Below are 23,348 nucleotides of genomic sequence, written 5' to 3' on the forward strand. Positions count from 1 at the left end.
CATTAAAACTCAGAGGACGATGGGTCTCAGCCCAGAATAGACCCCACTAACTCTTCCAGCTGAAGGGATGGACCCCACGTTCTGAAATAGGGCGCTTTTCATATTTTTTTCCTTAATTTCTCACAGATAATTCATTGATGAAAAGAGATCAGGTGTATTTAGGTGGCTGCAATCTGTGAGTAACTGTTGGGCCTTGACGGGGGTCAGCGCTCCACAGAGTGCAATTCTAGTTGTGTATGATATACTGTAACTCCAAATGTCTGCACAATCATCAGAAAACACAGAAACACTGTTGTATGATCACTGTTGTATTGAAATGATATACACAAAAATAATCTGGGGTCCAAATCACTGACAAAACTTTTGTTGTGCAGGAGAATCTTCTGTCACTTCAAAATAAACCTAATTGTTATTAACACAGGACTTGAATTTGGCAGGAAAATCCCATTATAGAATCATCAAAACAGACATTACATTACAATACAGTCCTCCTCAATGACAGACCTCAAGAAAATGTGTGCAGTGATGTTATTCAAGGCATTACAGCACAAATAAATAAGGTTAAAGATGCAAACTGAAGCACTTAAGCAATGATGAAAAAAAGGACATTTCTAGTTGGACATCTGACAATAACATTTACATAAAAACAAGGTCAGCCTCACTTATTTGTAACCTAATCATGAGGGCAATCACAAACTAATATTTATCACTTTTAGGTCCATAATGGAGTCTAATAGGCCGTTCCAAATAAACAAACATGAAGAATCTCTGGCTGTACATTTGGCATCCAGCCTCTCCCTTTTTTAAGGTTGTAATGAGCACCCACTGCCAGCAAAACCTATTGGATTTACCTATGTTTAATGAAAATAGCCTGTTCAAAACAAAAGTCACCATTACTGGATTCCATACTGTGTATCTCAGGGGGAAAACAATGAGATTCTTCCTGCAGTGATTGTCTCCGACACTAACCCTGAAAAGAACATGAGAGGAACAAAAAGAAAATGGAAAAGCCGTAAATCTGCCGTTCTGCGAATCAGAATCAAATGTTAAAGTTCCCCTAACGCTGACACACACGAGGACATGATACCAAATAAAACGTCAGTAACTCAAATCATAAAAAGTACAAAATAAAGTTCAAGGCACATCGACAGTCTAGAGTACAAAATATAAAAACTTGAAATGACAGAGCTGAAGCCTGTAGCTGTATACTACACTTCTATTAACCATCACTTTGAGGCACTAGAAAGTATAAAAAGGCACCTGTGTGATGTTTTCAGAAAAGGCAGTTCATGAAGTGAGTTACAAAAACTGCAATCAAACACAAATGAAAGACCAAAACAAAGATGGAACACTGATGGAGTGTCACAAGGAGACGCTGCTCCTGCACACGTCCGCTCGTCAAGCTTTTGTTCTAAGTTGCAATTAATACGTTTAGGAGCAAGATCACCATGTTGTTCTTCACATTATATGTCATTGATCAAGAATGATCTTTAATCAGGGCTGGGCAATGTTTCGATAACATCCTTGCGTGTTAAGAAATAGGATATTAGTCTAAGTCCATATTACCCAGCCCCAATAGTGAGTGTATTTATTAGTCACATTTAATAAGAGCTTGTTCATTTAATAACAAGTTAGGAATTTGTTTTGATCTATTATTTTTTAATTGAAGCTTAATTGGCAAAGTTTCAGGAGCAGGACCACACCTCAACAGCGCCAACTTCAGCATTTCTATAAATAACCACCTGACCCTCTCATCTGCTTCGCTCTCGTATTCTGCACCCCTCCCCCCCACCCCATTTCTCTCTGTCTGTTTCTTCTTTCTCTCCTCTCCTTCGTAGGTCCATGAGGGGGTCCGTCGCTGCCCGGGAGCGGCGGCGGATTCTCTACAAGAATCCCCACAACGCACTCGAAGAACACAAAAGAACCAAGATCTTCGACACTTCGTTTTCCTTTGTCACTAATAAATCCTTAAACGCATCTCGTTGATGGTGTGGTCCTTGCTAGTGAAAAGCTAAGTTTGAGAAACACTTTGCTCGTTTGAAAGAAAATGACCAAAAGCTTCCATATTTACAATTTGTTAAAGATATTACTGTTATTTCATAATTTAAAAAACCCAATTCTGTCAATACTCTAATGCAAGAAATGTTTCTAAAGCCGGTATTGAATTTAAAATTAATCCCTGACCAAAAATGTTGTTAAGGGCATTATTGTGTAACTTATTATTAAGGTGAGATTCTACATCTGATCATCTTACAGATAAATGTCCCTTAAAGCCACTAAAACAAAAACCGCACATCATGAACTCGTTCATACATCCATCTTCAGCACCATTTCCTGAATCAGTGTCACACATATTAATGTGTTCATTACATATAAAGATTAGAATTGTTTGTATTTGTGGTTGTTTTCACATAAACTCTCATTTTGACTCAACACGGGTTATCTGATTAAACTCAGTGAGTGAGTTCAACATTTTCTTCACTCTGTCTCACTTGTATCTCATTATCTCTGATGTAGGCTTATAAATTAATATAGATACTGTCCTCTGTTTGAACACTGTGATTGTTTTTACATCGCAATAATGATTTTGTTTTTGTCTCATACATTATTTAAAGCCCAGAGAAAGTTAATATCTGTTCTCTGGAGCCCTCTGGTGGTTCCCTGAATACTTCAACTCAGTTTGGACGATACAAAGATCCTTCAGATTGCTGAACTGTGGTCAGGGGTCAAAGGTCAGGGGTCAGATATTCATACATTCAACTTTGAGTGACTCAGGGTTTTGATTTTCGATTGCTAATTCTACTTTACTTTTAGTAGTTTTATTTTGTTTTGCCTACTTTTGACATTATTATTTAGAATTCTTGTATTTGTGGCTGTTTTGACATAAACTCTCATAAGCGTTGAACACATTGTGCACTTGCATCACTCAGTCACTAGAACTAACTTCCACTGTGTTTATTTTGATACAGATCTTCAACCAAATACAGTATTTTCACAATGTATGTTGATATGTACCAACAGTTGATTGGAAGTGTTCAGGCCACACACCCTCTCAGGTCTGTTCAAACTCTTTGATGCAGTACAAATCTTTCACCACCAGAGGGCGGTATTACTCTGATATACAGAGAGAGTCAGCTGCAGTAAATCACACAGACTTTGTAGTAACTTCATGTTGTGCTGAAGTAAAAATGGAGGGTCATCTAATTTATTTTAATAAGGAGGCCTGAGATGCAAAAGGTCAGAATGAGACTCATGTAGTGAATCTATAAAACTCATCTCAGGCTTCATAGCCAACAGTCAATGATAACAAACAGAATCCAAACACTTGAATGCAACTTTGATTTATTTATAGTTGTTTTCATGTGACGACACAAAAGTGAAGTCAGATTGAGAATCACATTATTTGATACATGCAGTGAATGCACAGAAAGTTGTCCTGGAAGCAGCAGTGCTGAGATATATCAGCATTTTATAAAGATTCACAGTTCAGCCAATAACAACAGGGTTTGTGACAAATCAGTCACACAGCAGCCTGAACAACATCCTCACAGTGTGAAGAGAAGGGAGCCACTGAAGGTGCTGTAATTATTACTGTTGTCATAGATAGAACAGCTTGTTGGGAGAACCAGGTGAATTTCATCTCCTGCTGTCAGCTCCAACACCAGAGAGTTAGTGAAATACTGATGAACCCAGTCTTCGTTGTTCTTCTCCACATTATACATAATCCTTTGGTTGTTCTTGTACACATGTACAGCTATATAACCAGCCTTGAAACCAAACACAGTGAACTGGAGATAGTAGACACCTTTGACTGGTGCTGTGAAGAAACCTACAGAGTGAGAGCAGAAAATGAAAAACAGGAACAACTGATGTATGTAAAATGTCCACATGTGAGCTGCAGTATGTTACCTGTAGATGGATTGTAAGCATTGCCAATGTTGGTGAAGACCTTGCTGTATTTCAGTGTGATGTCTGTGTTGTATGGTCCAAGATGTCCTGCATCAGTCAGAGCTGTGTAGAAGGCCACCTTTGGTTTCTCTGATGACACAAAAACAACGTCTGTAAATAAGTAATGTGTGTGTGTGTGTGTGTGTGTGTGTGTGTGTGTGTGTGTCTATGTGTGTGGATTAGGAGATACATCCCTCACCTGCATTTTCTCTCTCCAGCTGGTCAGTCCTGGACTCACTGCTGCTCAGTCTGGTCTGCAGGTCTGGAGTTAATGTAATGACAGTGAATCACAGAACAGAGCAGACATCAAAATATAACTGCATGTACAACAATCATGTAAAGTGACTCTCGTCTTATCTGCTCACCTCATCATACTGAATTTAGAATTACAGGTAGAAGCCATTATTCATACAGTTAAACAGTTTGATTTTGTTGATGCAAATTGAGTCAAATGGATTAAATACAATTAAAATGTAATTTAAACAAATACAATGAATTACAAGTAATCACAACTCAATGAATTATTTAAACATAGATGAATTAAATTGAATCTACTCAATGAAAAAATCTACATTTATGTAATTAACTAAAATAAACTCAATTAAATCAAATTATCTCAAATCTATCATGTGTCTTCTATGATGTTGATTAAATCTAAATAACATTGAATCCAGCAATTTATTATAATTTACAAACTAACAATAAATAAAAGATAAAACTTTATAGATATGTGGGGGAAATTCTCATCCGCCAAAGCAGTCTATAAAGTAATTAAAAGTAACTCCACCTTTATCAGCTGCAACAGAAGAGTGACGCACATATAAATGTATCAGTAATGTTGATTAAATTCAATAATATATATCATATTGATGTTTAAAGCTTTTTCTTGAGCTCACAGTAAGTACATCAACACACTGACGCACTTCAGTGGAACATGATCATCACTGTCAGACTTCCACTTGCTAAAACGAACAGGTACAAAAACTCCTTTGTTCCTTCCGCTTTCTCTCTTTTAAGCGCCAGGAGGAAAAGGTAGTTTACCCATTAGGATATAATATCCTTTTAACTCGAGTAATTTTCTTTAACAGAGTTGATTTCAGTATTTTATATACATTATTTATAAGGGTTTGTGCATAATGTTCTCTACTATGTTATGTGTATATGTGTATTTGTTGTTTTTTGTTTGTTGTTTTTCATATTTTGTGTGCTCCTATTGCTGCGAAACAAATTGCCCCACTGGGGACAAATAAAGGTATTGATTGATTGATTGATTGATTGATTGATTGAAAAGTAATCAGTCTGTACCTGAATTCTCTCTCTGCAGCAGCTCCACGTGAACATTGAGCTCCACCACCATGTCTCTCAGTGCCCTCAGCTCCGTCCAGATGTCAGGGTAGGTTTGCTTTGTGGTCTGCTGGGTCGATTCCTCAGCTGCATCTTTTGGATCTGTGTTCTGGTTGATCTCAGCCACCTCAGCGAGGCCTCCAGCCTCCCCCTGAGCCCCTGATCCACACAGACCGAGCAGCAACAACAGCAAACCAACAACAACCCTCATCGTCTACACAAAGGTACAGTGGTAGAGTGGGTCTGTCTTGTATCGTCTCCAAACTTAACCTGGCTGAATTAATGGGAAAAACAACAGCTGTCCTATTCAAAAGCTCGAAGGCGCAACGTCTAAAGTCCATGGCACAAGTGTTTTTAGGGAATGTAGATAATTACAGTATGGGTACAAAATGCTGATATCATCAACTATCCAGTACAAAATTATTGCTTCATTGCACATGTTGTAGGCGTTTTGTAGCCTCACTGCAGGCTGCTCTACATGTTGGGTTAAATGTCTGTCAGAATTTCAAACCAGGATCAGAAGCAACTGCAGGTGATGAAGAGCAAAGTGTTCATTCTCATTGTAAGAGCCAGCATGTATCATGCAAGAAGTGCAACAGCTTTACTCCATCGGTCATTGGTCAGGACTTAGTGTTAATTAATGTTCATCTACTTGTGCAAGCAGTAAATTAAACACAGTTTAGATTCATATAGTCCAGTTGTTTGGAATAAGGCAGCAACCCTCCAGATAAATCCTGAGCTCCATCAGAGCTGTCTCAAAGTTTTATCTAAGAAGCTAAACGTTTGATTCTGTTTCCTCTGGAGAGTTTCCTCTGTCCTGTCAAGTTTATAACTACAGTTTTTCCTTTTGCTGTTTAAATGTGCCATGATATTTGCTGCTGTGAAGTTAGTGCGTGCGTGGAAACATCTAAAATAACTGAAAGCAGCCTGTCTGATCATTAAAGCAGGGCATACATGTGGCGCCAACACATCCATGTAGGTTAATATCTGAATGATGCACCTTGAAAAAGCAGGAAAAATACTGCATTATTGACTCATAGACATGTTTTTCACTTTCTGCTGCCTGACCACACTGCCTGTTCATGATAATTTTGACTCAACACTGTAAACAAAAAAAATATAATTGGATCTATGGACCTTTTCCTAATAATTTAACATGTGTTAATATACAAGTTGTAAACACAAAGTTCACCACACTTAAAATTTGCAGTTTCTTTTTTCAGAACCTATAAATACAAGTTCTTCTGACTTCAAGTCTTTTTGACTTGAAACGATGAAATGATGAAACTGCTCAGAGCTCAATCAGCCTATTAAAGAAACATAATTAGCATGTTATCATACTTCCCAGCATGCATTGTTTAAGAGTTCTCCTGAGATACTCTTATCATAGTTTGAAGAAAGCATATGTGATGACAACTTGCTGTGAGCCTTTAATAGGCAACATTTTTGATGAATCATGGTTGTTTACTTGGACCGTAATGAAAAGATTGTTATCCATGATGAAGGTTAGAACTGGATTCAGTACCTCGGCCCTCCTGTTGACCTGAACCTCAGTTTTTAAAGTAAAGTAAACAAATAAATGGATTTCTCAGTGAAGGTCTCAGATGATTCGATGAAATCTCTGTGCTGGTAAGAAAACAAAAGTTGGGTCGTAGAACATTCAAACTGTACTGTGTCAATACTGTGTTTATTAATACACACACATAGACAAACACTCACAGACACACACTGATCCTGATGCTGAGGCCTTCTAGTGTGACTGAGGGTTATCTGATTAAACTCAGTGAGTGAGTTCAACTTTTTCTTCACTCTGTCTCACTTGTATCTCATTATCTCTGATGTATTAGGCTTATAAATTAATATAGATACTGTCCTCTGTTTGAACATTGTGATTGTCTTTTACATCCCAATAATGATTTTGTTTTTGTCTCGTACATTATTTAAAGCCCAGAGAGTGTTAATATCTGTTCTCTGGAGCCCTCTGGTGGTTCCCTGAATACCTTAACTCAGTTTGGACGATACAAAGATCCTTCAGACTGCTGAACTGTGGTCAGGGGTCAAAGGTCAGGGGTCAGATATTCATACATTCAACTTTGAGTGACTCAGATTTGGTAATGTTTTTTCTTTATCTGAGATACATTTTAATTTTTACATCATACATTCAAATATGAAAATGAAGGGTCATCTAAATCATTTTGAATAAAGAACGGCTAAAATGAGACTCATGTAGTGAATCAATGAAACCTCTCTCAGGCTTTACAGCCTACAGTCAGTGAGAACAGACAGAAACACTTGAATGCAACTTTGATTTATTTAAAATTGTTTTCATGTGACGACACAAAAGTGAAGTCAGATTGAGAATCACATTATTTGATTCATGCAGTGAATGTACAGAAAGTTGTCCTGGAGGCAGCAGTGCTGAGATATATCAGCATTTTATAAAGATTCACAGTTCAGCCAATAACAACAGGGTTTGTGACAAATCAGTCACACAGCAGCCTGAACAACATCCTCACAGTGTGAAGAGAAGGGCGCCACTGAAGGTGCTCTGGTTATTATTGTCATCATAGATAGAACAGCCTGATGGGAGAACCAGGTGAATTTCATCTCCTGCTGTCAGCTCCAACACCAGAGACTTAGTGAAATACTCAGGAACCCTATCGTTGTTGTTCATCTCCCTACTAGCCATAATCCTTTGGTTATTCTTGTACACATCTACACCTATAGTACCGACATGGAAAGCAGTCACAGTGAGCTGGAGATTGTAGACACCTTTGACTGGTGCTGTGAAGAAACCTACAAAGTGAGAGCAGAAAATGAAAAACAGGAACAACTGATGTATGTAAAATGTCCACGTTAGTCCATGAACTTATGTTATATGCAGACGACATCCTGGTTTTCATATCTGAGCCTGAACACTCACTTCCCGCGCTCTTCAAAATTATAGACATTTTCTCTTATCTGTCAGGATACAAAGTTAATTGGTCGAAATCAGAGGTTCTTCCCCTGACCTTGCACTGTCCCAAGTCATTGTTCCAGAGAGGGGAATTGTCATGGCCTAGCAATGGAATCAAATACTTGGGTGTTACTATTCTACCTAAATTAGCCGACTTAGCAAAGGTTAATATAGAACCTCGGGTTGAGCCAACTTGAGGCAGATATTGATAGATGGGCCCCACTTTATTTGTCACTATTTGGGAAAGCCAATGTTTTAAAAATGTCCTGTATACCTAAATTTAATTATATTCCCCAAGCCCTCCCAGTTAGAATTCCACTCAAATATTCTAAAAGATTTGACAAGCTTTGCAACAAATTTCTCTGCAACGGCAAGCGCCCCAGACTTAATTTACATAAACTACAAAGGCCATTTGACCAGGGGGGGCTGGGTATTCCTAATCTTTTGCTATATTATTATGCATTTGGTCTCATCTTGCCCACTGGTGCCTGCCTCCAGAGCGAGCTCCGCCCTACCACAGCATAGAAAGCACTCTATGCAATGCGCTACCTCCCTTCCACTTTATCTCAGCAGTATTGTCTGATGAAGCGCAGACTCATCCCATACTTGCGAACATGCAATTGATTTGGAAAATAATTTCAATTAAGATTAAATCTAAACCCCATCTGAATTTATTAGCAAGCATCTGGCTTAACCCTAGATTAAAAACAGAGAAGAAACCATTTCTTTGGAAGCAGTGGGTAGATAGCGGTATTTTGGTACTGGGGGATTTATATGACAAAGGCATAATGAAATCAGTCGCGGCACTGAAGCAACAATTTGGTCTCCACCAGCAGCAGTTCTGGAGATATCTTCAAATTAGGCACCTTCTAACTCAAACATTTGGCTCCACTTCATCCGCCCCGCCTAATTCTGATGTCCTCTCTAATGTAGTTAAAATATTTGGTACTGGTCACGAGGCTTCCAAATATTATTCCATGCTGCTTAAATGTTTTAATAATCCTGGCCTTAATCTTAAATCAGTCTGGGAGACGGACCTTAATCTATCTTTCACTACGCAGGAATGGAATAGCATTTTAAAGCCCCTGTACAGACTTTTCATTTAGTGTTGATTTTGGCGGCCCTGCTGGACGAAAGCGGTGGTGTTTTGCCGGAATGAAGACTGCATTTCCCATGAGCTCTAGCGCCCACTGTTGTGAAGACTTTTGTCTGGCAGGCGCGTGTAGATTTGTTTTGGAAACGTCGGAAAGAAGACAGGACTTGCTTTGAAAACTTTTTTTTAGCAGCTATCTGCAGCGTGCATATGGACGAGGTAATGTGTCTATTTGTATTTCTACTTAATATAATATGCCGCCGGTGAAACAAAGTAATGCTGCTGTTGCACTGCAATTTCCCAGCTATATATATTACCCACAGTGCTACAGAGCTAGCGTTACAGCAAAGTCACAGTGATTGTGATGGATGTTTTGTTCCAAGTAAGAAACTGAATCATTTATAATGACAGAGGATATTACCGATGCATCGTTGCAGGTCGGCTGGGCTGATACACACAGCTGAAATGGATGCGTGATCTAAGACGTTTGTTGTCGTTTTCATGAGTGTAGTATCTAGAACTAATCTAGTGGTAACGTTAGCCAGCTTTGTTGTAACAACATAAATTCATGTATTGCTGTAAACTACGTCCCGCATTACATTTCATAAATGAAATAAAATTTACAAACCTGTCTCGGAGGAATCGGGCGAATTCTGGATCCGACCCTCCCTTCAAGCCCCGCAACTCTCTCCATCTCTGGAAGGAATCGCCAATGTTTATCCGTGTTTAGCCCTAGCTCGATCAGATTCCCTCTTGGCCTTTCGTTGGTCTTCGGTTCGAATTCTTTTTCTTTTCTTTGTCTCATTATCAGCCATGACAAAAGTTTTAGCTCGGTTAGCACTGGCTAGCGAAGCAACAAAACAGCTATGCCGTATCCTGAATGTCGTCAGTTCCGGTCTGACTGCCGTAAATCGTTTCGTCAGTGGTCCGACCCGACCAATGCCTTTCAGAGGTATAGAATTAGACTACTTAGAAAAAGCGTACCTTCACGCTGATGGGCTCATTTGCTGTTGTAGGTAACAGAGACACATCAGCAGAAACCAGAGACTTTTCTATATCCAGTTAAAAACTCCGTACAGGGGCTTTAAAGAACAATAAAAAATTATCTCGGGAACTCAGAACTAGACTAGTACAGTTTAAGATAATAAACAGGGTATACTGGTCCCCCTCAAGGTTATTTAGGGCGAAATTAAGAGACAGCCCAAACTGCTGGAGGTGCAGGGTGGGTGTTGGCACCCTTTTCCATATGATGTGGTCCTGCTCTGTAGTACAAAAATTTTGGACCGCTATCCATGAGAATATAAAAATTATCTTCAAATTAGATATTCCATTTTGCCCGAATTTGTTTGTTCTTGGTGGCCCTCTCCCTTTGAAACATCTTCCTGTGTCACAGGCAGACTGGGTCAAGACATCCCTTATGTTGGGGAGAAAACTTATTGTGACAGAATGGAAAGCGACCTCCCTGCCGTCAGTCAGGATATGGTTTTCTCAGCTTGGTATAGTGGCCGCACATGAGCACCTTTCCTTTGGGTTGACTAATCAGGTAGATAAATACACTGCAAAGTGGGGGAATTACATCTCCTTTATCAAAGGTCCTCAATATAACTAGGTAACAACAGACAAGCTCAAATTTTTAAGAAATTATTCTGAATTGTGATACATGCTGCTTAACTGTCTACTCATCTGCCAAAGTATTGTTATATATGTGCAAATGCGTATGAATGTCTGTCTTTTTGTCATTTTTAATTTAATTTTCAACTACCTATTAATATTTTGCATTGTTAATTCTTTTCTTATGCAGTCTGTGTCTGCAGAGTTAGATTTGTTTTTTGTTTTATTGTGTAATGTTGTTTTTCCTTTTTATTGTTTGTGTCTTGTCTCTTTCTTGTAGCTTTGGGTTGATGACTGTCTGGTGTGTTGTTTTGTCTTTGTTCTAAATCAATAAAAAATACTGATCACAAAAAAAAAAATGTCCACATGTGAGCTGCAGTATGTTACCTGTAGATGGATTGTAAGCATTGCCAATGTTGGTGAAGACCTTGCTGTATTTCAGTGTGATGTCTGTGTTGTATGGTCCAAGAGTTCCTGCATCAGTCAGCGCTGTGTAGAAGGCCACCTTTGGTTTCTCTGATGACACAAAGAAGAATATCTGTATCATTGAACTTAACCTGGACTAAATAAGTAATGTGTGTGTGTGTGTGTGTGTGTGTGTGTGTGTGTGTGTGAGTAGATACAACCCTCACCTGCATTTTCTGTCTCCAGCTGGTCAATCCTGGACTCACTGCTGCTCAGTCTGGTCTGCAGGTCTGGAGTTAATGTAATGACAGTGAACCACAGAACAGACCAACACATTGTTTACAGTAACTTTAACTCTCATCACTTCTGTTGAACCAGCGCTCACAAACAGTGCAAAACTATTGTTAATGTCCAAAATAACGTTAAATCATGATGTGACTCTTACTGTCCAACGAGCCTTCATGTCTAAAATGTCAAAATAATGTTGACAAAAACAATCAATATATGACTGTACAACATGAATAAGGAGGCTCAACCATCATCAGACACCTGTGAGATTAAAGTTTGGTTTAGGCAACTTTAACTTCTTGATAATTTCTAGTGAAAGGTTGTGGAAAAGGATACCAGACGGTCGTCAGCCAAAACCCATCAGACTGGCAATGAAGCTGTTGTTAATACTGTGAGGAGTTTTTGACAGACACGTGCAGACAAGTGAAGACAAGTGTGCCACATTGGTATATTTATTTGCCTTTCTTACTCTACAGATGAACGTGTCTCTGAACATGAAAGGGAAAGCATGGGGGAGGAGGGGACAGGAACCAGTAAAGATCCAGTTACAGGTGCACTATTGGATCATGTTGTGGGGCTGTGAAGTAAAGTACGAGTGTTGAGTGATTTGCAATATTTTTAAAAACAAGCAATTAAGATCAATTATGTGTCATGTCAATATTACATTAATTCAACAATGAATGATTTATTTCTGTCGACAAAGAGACGTGGAGGAAACCACTGGAAAATAAGTCTAAAAGTTTGAAATATGAGTCCGACACGTTGTAGTTTCCTGATTATAGTTTCCATCCTCCATATAAATTCTAATTAGTCTGGTCATCTCTTGATGTTTCCAACAGCGCCATCATCAGGTCGAGACTTTGGCTAACGACTAATTACCTAAATACTTTCAATATGTTTTTAGCTTTTTTTTATCAAAGAGATTGGAACTAAAATTGCATTGAGTGAAACGTGTAGTTCTTAACAAAGTTTGCAATAATATCACAGACAATAACAAACCATGAAAGTTATAAAACCTTCATATTTGTCAGTCACAGACCTGCATTCTCTTTTTCTAGGTCACTTGTTTTGCTCTCGGTTGCCGTCAGTCTAGTTCCCAAAGATGTCAGTTCTGTGGCTTGGACTGAAAAACATGAGTTTGATTTGTTTTTGTGAATTGTTGAATATGTTTCTCACAAGTTTAAAAGACACAAGCTATGTTTTATCATTTATTAAATGTAGCATAATTATCTCATCCATACCACGTGGATTGTTACAGCTTTATTTTGGAGCTCGCAATAAATTCATCGTTTCACTTCATCACCTGCATTTTCTTGTGAATCACAGAACAGAGCAGACATCAAAATATCAAACTGTTAACATGCACAACACATTTACAGTACAGACCCTCATCTTATCTCCAGAATGAACACTTAAAAATGTTCACACAGTCCACCACTTTGGATTGTCATGAATTCATGAACACACTTCATGTTTTCCAAAGGATGGATCCCACCGTGACGCCCTGACGTCTCTTCTCGCGCCACCAGGAGGCTGAAATTTATGTTGTTGTTTTTTTGTTATCTCAATAGCTGTTGGATTGATTACCTTAAACTTTGTTACACACACTCATGTTCCCCTCAGGATGAACTGTAATCAACTGTTGATCTCTTAACTTTTCATCTAGTTCCATCATCTGGTCAAAATGTTGTCGAGTTAAAGAGAGTTTGGTTTGTGAAGAATTTCCTAAATATTCTCAACACTTTTGAACAACTTGTAACTTTTTACAATGAAACTTAAATGATGTTCAAAGATGTGCACAGTACACTGTTAACACAGATTAAAATAATATCACAGACAATAACAAACCATGAAAGTTATAAAACCTTCATGTTTGTCAGTCACAGACCTGCATTCTCGTTTTCTAGGTCACTTAAATGTAGCATAATTATCTCATCCATACCACGTGGATTGTTACAGCTTTATTCTGGAGCTCACAATAAATTAATCGTTTCACTTCATCACCTGCATTTTCTCTCTCCAGCTGGTCAGTCCTGGACTCACTACTGCTCAGTCTGGTCTGCAGGTCTGGAGTTAATGTAATGACAGTGAATCACAGAACAGACCAACACATTGTTTACAGTAACTTTAACTCTCATCACTTCAGTTGAACCAGCGCTCACAAAGATGTTCAAAACTATTGTAAATGTCCATCACAGGGTTAAATCACACTGTGACTGGAAGAGACTGAAAATAAATTGCATTCAATGAAACACATGTAAGTCTTAACAAAGTTTGCAATAATATCATAGACAATAACAAACCATGAAAGTTATAAAACCTTCATGTTTGTCAGTCACAGACCTGCATTCTCTTTTTCTAGGTCACTTGTTTTGCTCTCGGTTGCCGTCAGTCTAGTTCCCAAAGATGTCAGTTCTGTGGCTTGGACTGAAAAACATGAGTTTGATTTTATTTTGTGAAATGTTGAATACATTTCTGAACAAGCTTGAAATACACAATATATATATTAGTGATGAAATGGATTGTTACAGCTTTATTCTGGAGCTCACAATAAATTCATCGTTTCACTTTATCACCTGCATTTTCTCTCTCCAGCTGGTCAATCCTGGACTTGCTGATGAGGAGTTCACTCTCACTGCTGCTCAGTCTGGTCTGCAGGTCTGGAGTTAATGTAATGACAGTGAATCACAGAACAGAGCAGACATCAAAATATAACTGCATGTACAACAATCATGTAAAGTGACTTGACTCTCGTCTTATCTGCTCACCTCATCATGCTGGATTTAAAATTACAGCTAGAAATCATTATTCATACAGTTTAACAGTGAGATTGTGTTAATTAAAATTGACTTATATTGTTAAAACTTTATAGATATGTGGTTGGAATTGCTCAACCGACCAAGCAGTATATAAAGTAATTGAAAATAACTCCAACTTTATCAGCTCCAACAGAAGAGTGACGCACATATTAATGCATCAACAATGATGATTGAATAGTATAATATATATTATATTGACATGTGACATTCTTCATAGTGAGAATTAAAATCATTGTATCATATCATGTTTGTCAGTCACAGACCTGCATTCTCTTTTTCTGGGTCACTTGTTTTGCTCTCGGGGGTCGTCAGTCAAAATGTTTAAAAGTTTTTAAATACAAAAAAATCAAAACACATATATCTGTTGTATTTGTCATTAAATGAAGTTAGTATGATACATATCATATGGATGTTGAAAGCTTTTTCTTGAACTCACAGGAAGTACATCATTACACTGAGGCACTTCAGTGGAACATGATCATCAGTGAACAGGAAAAGTAATCAGTCTGTACCTGAATTCTCTCTCTGCAGCAGCTCCACGTGAACATTGAGCTCCACCACCATGTCTCTCAGTGCCCTCAGCTCCGTCCAGATGTCACAGGTGGTTTGCTTTGTGGTCTGCTCGGTCGATTCCTCAGCTGCATGTTTTGGATCTGTGTTCTGGTTGATCTCAGCCACCTCACCGAGGCCTCCAGCCTCCCCCTGAGCCCCTGATCCACACAGACCGAGCAGCAACAACAGCAAACCAACAACAACCCTCATCGTCTCCACAAAGGTACAGTGGTAGAGTGGGTCTGTCTTATATCGTCTCCAAACTTCAGCTGGCTGAACGAATGGGAAAAACAACAAGTGTTTCTTGTTTGACAGTTTGATTCAAGGCCTCAGTTTATTCAATATGTTCTCTGTGCTGGTGAGAAAATACAAGCTGCTACAGGCTGGAGGAACACTTTAACTGTGACACCCTCTCATGTAGTCACAACTGTGTCAACACTGTGTTTATTAACCCTTTAGGCGCCGGGTTTTATTTTAAAAAATACTAGATTTTGACATCTAAATTTCAGAAGGCTCTGGCTTGAATGTAGTTTGAGATAGAGACAAAGTGTAAATGAGACAAATATTGAGAATGACCTAAAGTTTATGAAGGGAGTAATTTTTCCCATCTAATTTGCATATCATGACGTCATATGGTGGCGGCCATATTGGATTATGTAATTTCCATGAAATACCTGGTATTTTGAAAGAGAGTTGAACTTATTTCATCAGATTCATCCCCTCCATCCATTTGTTATGTTGTCCACACATCAAATGAACAGGGAAAAAGTAAATTGTAAGCCAACAGTCGTAAACTAGAACTATTAGTACACCACAAAACTCATGTAAACAGTATGCGTTTTTTTTACCCACCATCCCCCCCCCATTGGAGGACACTGTTTTTTCTTCCCTTTTTCTTGTTTTCTCTTCTCTTCTTCTTCTTTATTATTATTATTATTATTATTATTATTATAATTATTATTATTATATGATAATAATAACAGTAGGCGTCTTTTAGCTGCAGAGGCCTTATCTGTGCCCATCTATCCAGATAAAAGTTTGTAATATTTGTAGAGTGTGGTGCCTCTCATTGCACGGCATAGAGACAATAAGAACTATATATATGTATATATATATATATATATATATATATATATATATATTTACATCATACCATTCATGAAACCGTGAACTTGGAATTAGTTCATGTCAGCCTAAATACTGATGAGCATTGTCTCCATTGTTATAAGATACCAGAAATCATCAGTCAGAAAGAGGGACAAAAAAACTAAAGACCTTGAATCATTGCTTAGCTTTCTGTCACCACGATATCCAATTTGCTCATCAAAGGGCTTTATCCATATACTTCATCTCTCAAGTAAGCCCAGCCACCATTACCATTATCATCATCATCATTTCCAGCCCTTTTTCTTCAGTCTGTCTCACTTGTATCTCATTATCTCTGATGTATTAGGCTTATACATTAATATAGATACTGTCCTCTGTTTGAACATTGTGATTGTCTTTTGCATCCCAATACTGATTTTGGTTCCCTGAATACTTCAACTCAGTTTGGCCGACACAAAGGCTGTGTCCAGCCTTTCTACGAACACTTTGCCCACGTCTCCCCCTGCTATCTCCTCTAGTGTTGTGAGAAGAGTTGGACTCGTGTGTGCTTTGTGCTTCGTGAACACTGCTGCGGCGCATAGCTGCACCGCTGCCGCTATGGAGGACCAAACCTGACATAAGCATAAATAAATAAATAAATAAATAAATGCATAAATAAATACATAAATAAATGCATAAATGCATAAATAAATACATAAATAAATAAATAAATGCTGAAATAAATACATAAATAAATAAATAAATGCTGAAATAAATGTATAAATAAATAAATGCATAAACAAATACATGCATAAATAAATGAATAAATAAATAAATGCTGAAATAAATGTATAAATAAATAAATAAAAGTATAAATAAAAGAATAAATGCTTTTTATTTATTTATACATTTCTGTTCACCTACATTTATTTATTTCTGTATTTCTGTTCACCTACATTTATTTATTTCTGTATTTCTGTATTTCTGTTCACCTACATATATTTATTTCTGTATTTCTGTGTCCATATGTAAATGAGGAGGTAGGAGGTCCTAACCTCAGTCAAGAGCATGATTGGTTACAGGAGTGTGCTCGATGAGGGTCTACTACTTCTGCCTTACTAGCAGCACTGATTCCTGTACACTGTACAGGAATGTTGCTGGCTACCAGCAAGCCCGCTCAGCTAACTGTTAGCTGCAGTTGTTGACATTTGTTCATGTAGCTATGGTATAGTTATGAATTTGACTGGCGTTCATTTTAACTTGCGAGGGTCCCAGGTGTGCTGGTGGTGTGGTTTGAGAATCCCGTCTGGAGAGAGAGGGATCCTCAGCCATGTCCGCTAACCAGGAAAAACATTCTGCTCATCGCTCCAAGTCATGTATATGTGTATCTAGACGAGCGCTATAGAGCACAAATCGTCCAAAAGTGCATGTTGTCGGTCTCATATCTTTGTCGTGAATGTCTGTACTCTCAAATAACTCATGGGTGGAACAGGCTGAGGCATTTGTTCACGCCGAGCGGCTCGAGAGCGGTGTGGAGACCCCTTTTAGCTCTTATGTTAGCTGTTAGCTGCTCGCTGTAGTGCAGCGTCCAGGCTACCTTGTGACACAGGTTACCATCGGGTATTTTTCATTCCGCACTGTTCAAATGGTCGCTTAAAGCCATCGTTCCGAGCCGCATACATCGTTATTAAGCTGAAGCTAAGTCAGTGTGAAAACTGTACACTGTCATACAGCCTGCTGGTCAAACAGTCTGCAGAGTACTTTGACATCCAGCCCGAGCTCAGCGTCAGGTCAATCAGCTGTGGCAAATCGTGAGACGTCCAGATCAACCTGTGATACAAACACCAGTAGCGACAATGGTTCATAGGAAAGCCCAGACATGTATCTCACTCTCGGTGGTAACATGTGTCAACAGTTAACCTGGACGCTACGCTCTTAGCGCTACAGCGAGCAGCTAAAAGCTAACTAGCACCTAACTGCTAACAGCGGTGTCCACGCCGCTCTCGAGCCGCTCGGCGTGAACAAATGCTTGATACTGTTCCACACATGAGTTGTTTAAGAGTACAGAGATTCAAGACAAAGATATGAGACCGACAACATGCACTTTTGGACGATTTGTGCTCTGTAGCGCTCGTCTAGCAGTGGTTTGCAAGTCGCAGCCCCGGCTTCTCCGTGTGGATAGAAGTGTTCAAGCCACGTCAAAACGAATACACATATACATGACTTGGAGCGATGAGCAGAATGTTTTTCCTGGTTAGCGGACATGGCTCTCCAGACAGGATTCTCAAACCACACCACCAGCACATCTGGGACCCTCGCAAGTTAAAATGAACGCCAGTTAACCTGTCACACTGGTCGAGGCCATTAAGCTAACTGGAGCTGTTTACAACGTTACAGAGAGGGAGGCTTGAGATCAGGAATCGTTTGCTTTTGTCTGGCTCTCCGATTTGACCAATCATGCTCTTGACTGAGGTTAGGACCTCCTACCTCCTCATTTACATATGGACACAGAAATACAGAAATAAATATATGTAGGTGAACAGAAATACAGAAATACAGAAATAAATAAATGTAGGTGAACAGAAATACAGAAATAAATAAATGTAGGTGAACAGAAATGTATAAATAAATAAAAAGCATTTATTCTTTTATTTATACTTTTATTTATTTATTTATACATTTATTTCAGCATTTATTTATTTATTCATTTATTTATGCATTTATTTATTTATACATTTATTTATTTATGCATTTATGCATTTATTTATTTATTTATACTTATGTCAGGTTTGGTCCTCCATATGCCGCGGTTGGAGGCTACGTGACCGTCGCGGTGGAAAGAGTGAACACTAACGCTGACACCCAGCGCTATTCTCACCACCACCGCTACTTCTACCACATCCATTCGCTTCCCTACTGATACTACGAGTTCGTGTATCATTTCCATTCCCACCTATTGGGCAAAGGATCGTGTGTCAGTGCTTGTGCGTTTTCCTCGCTCTGCGCGGCACCGCCATTGCTATGCAAAGACGCACCGCGACTAGCAAGCTCACTAATCAACTGACCGTCATCTCCCAAAGCTAGATTTTCCACTTCAGAATCAGAATCACCGAATAGGAGCTCAATCACTTCCCTTAATGTCAACTTTTTGCATGCCATTGTCGTTTATTTCGTCTCAATAACTTCTGAATCCAGCAATGCCTCTTCAGCAAAATGGCTTCCTGGCGCACTGTCTCCGCTCTCTCACCCCACAGTTTGCATGGGACTTCCTCGAACATTTTGCATTGAAGGAAGACGTTTTTATGAGCTAAGGTCTAAGTATAGGATGTCTGCCAACTAGTGGTGGGGAGTATGAACGACATGTAACACTCTATTGGGAGAAAACAGCTGTTTTGTTCAGTACCGCGGTGTGTCGCAAATTTGCGACTCTGGCGCCTAAAGGGTTAATACACACACATGGACAAACACTCACAGACACACACTGATCCTGATGCTGAGGCCTTCTAGTGTGACTGAGGGTTATCTGATTAAACTCAGTGAGTGATTCAACTTTTTCTTCAGTCTGTCTCACTTGTATCTCATTATCTCTGATGTATTAGGCTTATACATTAATATAGATACTGTCCTCTGTTTGAACATTGTGATTGTCTTTTGCATCCCAATACTGATTTTGGTTCCCTGAATACTTCAACTCAGTTTGGACGACACAAAGGTTGTGTCCAAATTCAGGGGCAGCATCCTTCAAGGACCCATCCTTCGCCACTAGCAAAGGCAGGGTCCTTCAGAGAGACCTGCAGGCAGCGTCAGCCTGTTGTGAAATTGGACGGTCTACCCTTCGCAGCATTTCCTGGTTGCGTCACCAGATGTTCCCGCCCCTACCCGCACCTCACTAGTTCTGGTGAGGTAAGGTCAGCAAAAGTGACAAGAAGAGTAGTTTGAAAAGTTTGACTGTCAGATCTGTTTGAGCTTCAGGAATTCCTGACTTCCTTTTTAATCCTCCTGCTTGTGGAGGAAGAGTAGAAGCGGCTCTGGTTTATCTCCTGCTGAGAGGACCATGGAGAGGTAAACCTGTTATTGAACCCACAGTGATGTTATCAATATAATCATTATTAGCTAGCTAACAGTTTGGGCTCATCAACATACCGATACATTACGTTAATGCTGACATGTAAACTGCTGATCGCCACATATGGTTTTAATTTAGATTTTAAAGGAATTGTATTTAAAATGTTTGGTAGATCGTTTTGTTTGTTGAAATTATTTTTTATTATCATAATTATATCATGAAATTGCCTCTTTCTTAAAACATTCTAGTGAACTGGCTGCCGTGGATGGAGTCAGAACTACAGACCCAGTTGATGGAGGATGTGGTGGACAGAGGAGACTGGACCCCCAAACACCCTGAGTACCGACCCAGATGATGTCCCACTGACACCATCCAGCCCAGCAGCACTGCAGGGACTCCTGCTCAGCCTGTTACTGTACATCATCTGTAACTGTTTTAATATTGTTTTTAATGATAATTGTTTTTATTAATAGTTAATAATAATCTGTAAATAGTTATTTATGCTGTAATTTTGTAAACAGTTGTAAATGTTAAGACCTTCTTAATAAAAGAAAACATTCAATCCCTTGTTGTCCCTGAAAAGTAGCACTTGATGCCGTTTGCTGTTATAAATTGTACTTAAGCTTTAAATACTGGATTGGAATAGACAATGTGTAACAATAGAACAATATTTTATTTCATTAATTATATAAAATGAACAATTATGAACAAATAACTTAAAAATAACTCATACATTTAACTAAATAACAGAAATAATGTAAGGATTGTCCTCTGGAGCAGAGAAGAGCCTCTCCATCCTCTCTGCAGCCTCATGTCCTCCTTCATCCTCCCTCCTCTTCGAAGCAAGAGAAAAGGTAAACACAAGATCACATTAACACAGGGATGCAAAGCTAAAAGTGACATCAGGACTGACAAATCGGCTATTTATTATTTATTATCATATATTATAGCCTTACTCCCGTCCAGCCGGCGGAATGTTTTGCCCTGTGAACAAATGTTGTTCTGACTTCAGACAGTGATGAAGCTTCTCTGTTTACTCCCTAAAACACAATGAAATGTGAAACACACAAAAGATTTCTAATACAGCAAAATTATATAATCATAAAGATAATAATCATAAACATAGCTCTTTATTCAAACGTTTAACTAGACTTTACACGGATCACAGCCTGATATAAATCTGTTCATCTTGGTCCATTTATGTACATGAAGTAAAACGAGTCTATAACATCTCCACAGTCACAACACGATATAAGATATGAGTCAACCTCTGAACGTCTAATGGTTGAAAGTAAAAGGCATTACGTTGAGCATTACCAACATATTTTAACTATATATATATAAATATAAATATTTTGAGGTTTTAAGGTCCCTTGAAGTTTAACATATCTGACGTTTGACGCTCATGTGACTAAAGACGGAGTATAAACCCAATACTTACATTTAAATGCGAGATCTGCGCCACTTGAGGTCGCCATTATTTATTTATTTATTTATTCTCTTTAGGCGCGCAATGAATCTTGGGCAATTTGTAGCTGCGAAGGATAGTAGCGGTGTGTCCTCCAGGAACAGGCAAAAGAAGGAGGCATTTGTGGGGAGCATTTGGAGCACACTTTGAATTTGGACAGGCTTCGCGTGGCTCAGTGACGTAATTGCACTTCAAATACACACTCCGAAGGATGCTGCCCCTGCATTTGGACACAGCCAAAGATCCGTCAGACTGCTGAATATTCATACATTCAACTTTGAGTGACTCAGATTTGATTATGTTTTTTCTATATTTCAGATCCATTTTTATTTTTACATTTATAGCATTCACATATGAAAATGAAGGATCATCTACATCATTTTGAATGAACAACGCCTCAAATGAGACTCATGTAGTGAATCAATGAAACCTCTCTCAGGCTTTAAAGCCTACAGTCAGTGAGAACAGACAGAAACACTTCAATGCAAATTTGATTTATTTGAATGTTGACAAATCACTGACAGCAGCCTGAACAACATCCTCACAGTGTGAAGAGAAGGGAGCCACTGAAGGTGCTGTAATTATTAAGGTCATCATAGATAGATTGGCCTGATGGGAGAACCAGGTGAATTTCATCTCCTGCTTTCAGCTCCAACACCAGAGACTTAGTGAAATACTCAGGAATTACATCAGTGTTACTCTCCCAATTAGCCATGATCCTTTGGTTGTTCTTGAACACATATACACCTATAGTACCAGCATCGTAACCCATCACAGTGATCTGGAGATTGTAGACACCTTTGACTGGTGCTGTGAAGAAACCTACAGAGTGAGAGCAGAAAATGAAAAACAGGAACAACTGATGTATGTAAAATGTCCACATGTGAGCTGCAGTATGTTACCTGTAGATGGATTGTAAGCATTGCCAATGTTGGTGAAGACCTTGCTGTATTTCAGTGTGATGTCTGTGTTGTATGGTCCAAGAGTTCTTGCATCAGTCAGAGCTGCGTAGAAGGCCACCTTTGGTTTCTCTGATGACACAAAAAGAATGTCTGTAAATAAGCAATATATGTGTGTATGTGTGTGTGTCCAGTGGTGGACAAAGAAGGCTCTGGAGATCCAGTAGCTTGCTGACTCTGAAGACACCAGAGGTTTCTTTGATGCCACAAGAGCGGTATATTACGGTGGCCGGGAGGTGCAAACCAAAATTACAAAATGTGAAACACTTTTACGAAGCTTGAGACAAATTTACATTTTGGAAAACATTTTTACATATCATAAACAAAATTACATTACCGAAACAAATTTACATTTCAGGAAACACATTTACATTTCAGAAAACAAATTAACATGATACAAAACACTTTTACAAATGCCGAGACAAATTTACATTTCAGAAAACAAATTTACATTTCAGAAAACACTTTTACAAAGACCTAGACAAATTTACAAGTGGTGAAACACTTTTACAAGACCCAAAACAAATTTACAAACTTATAACATCAACCGGAAAGGGAATGTACCAACTCCGGGGTTGAACCGGAATTATACAACAAGTAGTTCCGACCAAGCAATCTGATTGGTCAACAAGACATTTAGACCGTGCTCAAATCAGCATGACAGCACGCCTGACTCATTACTCAAAATATTACTCCGCCAAGTCCGTGGCAATAGAGTATCCATCTCCATGGCAACATAGTAACTGTCAGAGC

At 38.8% G+C, this 23,348-nt stretch overlaps 1 protein-coding gene and 2 long non-coding RNA genes across 4 annotated transcripts in view; all 3 read right to left on the reverse strand.

The window, feature by feature from the left end:
• Nucleotides 1-15,265, reverse strand: part of LOC115594007 (complement C1q-like protein 2) — a 113,563-nt gene extending 98,298 nt beyond the window's left edge. Inside the window, exon 1 of one of the 2 annotated variants that reach the window (XM_030437758.1) lies at nucleotides 14,977-15,265. In XM_030437758.1, the coding sequence (XP_030293618.1) occupies nucleotides 14,977-15,226 (250 nt within the window). In that variant the 5' untranslated portion in view covers nucleotides 15,227-15,265. The remainder of the gene's footprint in view (nucleotides 1-14,976) is intronic. The other variant, XM_030437757.1, reaches the window with a different exon arrangement.
• On the reverse strand, nucleotides 3,326-3,971 carry LOC115594020 (uncharacterized). Its single transcript, XR_003986400.1, has 2 exons — nucleotides 3,910-3,971; nucleotides 3,326-3,829 (listed from the first exon to the last, which is right to left on the reverse strand). It is a non-coding gene; the product is annotated as an uncharacterized LOC115594020 (long non-coding RNA).
• Nucleotides 15,266-22,114: 6,849 nt separating the features above from the next.
• On the reverse strand, nucleotides 22,115-22,597 carry LOC115594022 (uncharacterized). Its single transcript, XR_003986402.1, has 2 exons — nucleotides 22,539-22,597; nucleotides 22,115-22,458 (listed from the first exon to the last, which is right to left on the reverse strand). It is a non-coding gene; the product is annotated as an uncharacterized LOC115594022 (long non-coding RNA).
• Between the last annotated feature and the right edge of the window lie 751 nt (nucleotides 22,598-23,348).

Source organism: Sparus aurata, chromosome 13 (genome assembly GCF_900880675.1).
Source record: "Sparus aurata chromosome 13, fSpaAur1.1, whole genome shotgun sequence".
NCBI classification, from domain to species: Eukaryota; Metazoa; Chordata; class Actinopteri; order Spariformes; family Sparidae; genus Sparus; species Sparus aurata.